This window comes from Bison bison, unplaced genomic scaffold (assembly GCF_000754665.1).
Source record: "Bison bison bison isolate TAMUID 2011002044 unplaced genomic scaffold, Bison_UMD1.0 scf7180017864471, whole genome shotgun sequence".
Classification (NCBI taxonomy): domain Eukaryota; kingdom Metazoa; phylum Chordata; class Mammalia; order Artiodactyla; family Bovidae; genus Bison; species Bison bison.
This window is the reverse complement of record NW_011495032.1, coordinates 24,762,813-24,763,528: the sequence shown is the minus strand read 5'-3', so window position 1 is coordinate 24,763,528 and position 716 is coordinate 24,762,813. Positions and strand designations below refer to the sequence as shown.

Sequence of the window (716 nt, the reverse complement as noted above, 5' to 3'; positions counted from 1 at the left end):
CTCCTCCTCCTTAAAGTACATAAGGCCGTTGGCGCGGCCCGGCTCGCAAGGGGCGCCGCAGTCGCGCTCGCCCAGGAAGCGGTAGCCCAGGTAGGGGGGTACCTTGAGCTGGCGGGGGCACGAGAAGGGGAAAGCGGAGCGGCCCCGGCCGTCAGCGGCCCCCGGAGGCAGCGCGGTGAAGGGCAGGTCGGGCAGGTAGGGTGCGGTAGGGTAGGCGGTGGGGCCGCCGCCCGCGCCCCCGGAGCCGTCCGACGTGTTTTGGCCCACGCAGATCTCGCCAGCGCCGTGCACGGGGAAGTTTTCGCAACGCAGCCGCTCAGGCCATTGGAAACCGAACTTGTTCATGAGTGCCTCACAGCCCTGGCGGGCACGCTCGCACAGAGAGCGGCACGGAGGGATGGCCTTGTCGAGCACTGTACACACGGGTGCGTACATGGAGCAGAGGAAGAAGCGCAGCTCGGGAGAACACTGCACCTTCACCAGCGGGTAGAACTGGTGCACCTCGAGGCCCGCTTCCTCTTGGTTCGTGTGACCCAGCAGGTTGGGCAGGATGGTCTGGTTGTAGGCGATGTCCGTGCACAGGGGGATGGAGATGGGCTGGCAGAAGCCGTGGTCTGGCACTGAGATGCCCTTCTCTCCGTGGTACGGCTGCGCCCCGGCGCCCGCGGGCAGTGAGCCCAGCAGCGCCAGCACCACGGTGCAAAGGTCCAGAGGCA

The 716-nt window shown here is 67.6% G+C and overlaps 1 protein-coding gene across 1 annotated transcript in view; it reads right to left on the bottom strand.

The window, feature by feature from the left end:
* Positions 1 to 714, bottom strand: part of FZD7 (frizzled class receptor 7) — a gene marked incomplete at its 5' end in the record, with an annotated part of 3,822 nt that extends 3,108 nt beyond the window's left edge. The window contains one exon of the mRNA XM_010861273.1: positions 1 to 714. Coding sequence (XP_010859575.1) covers positions 1 to 714 — 714 coding nt within the window.
* Between the last annotated feature and the right edge of the window lie 2 nt (positions 715 to 716).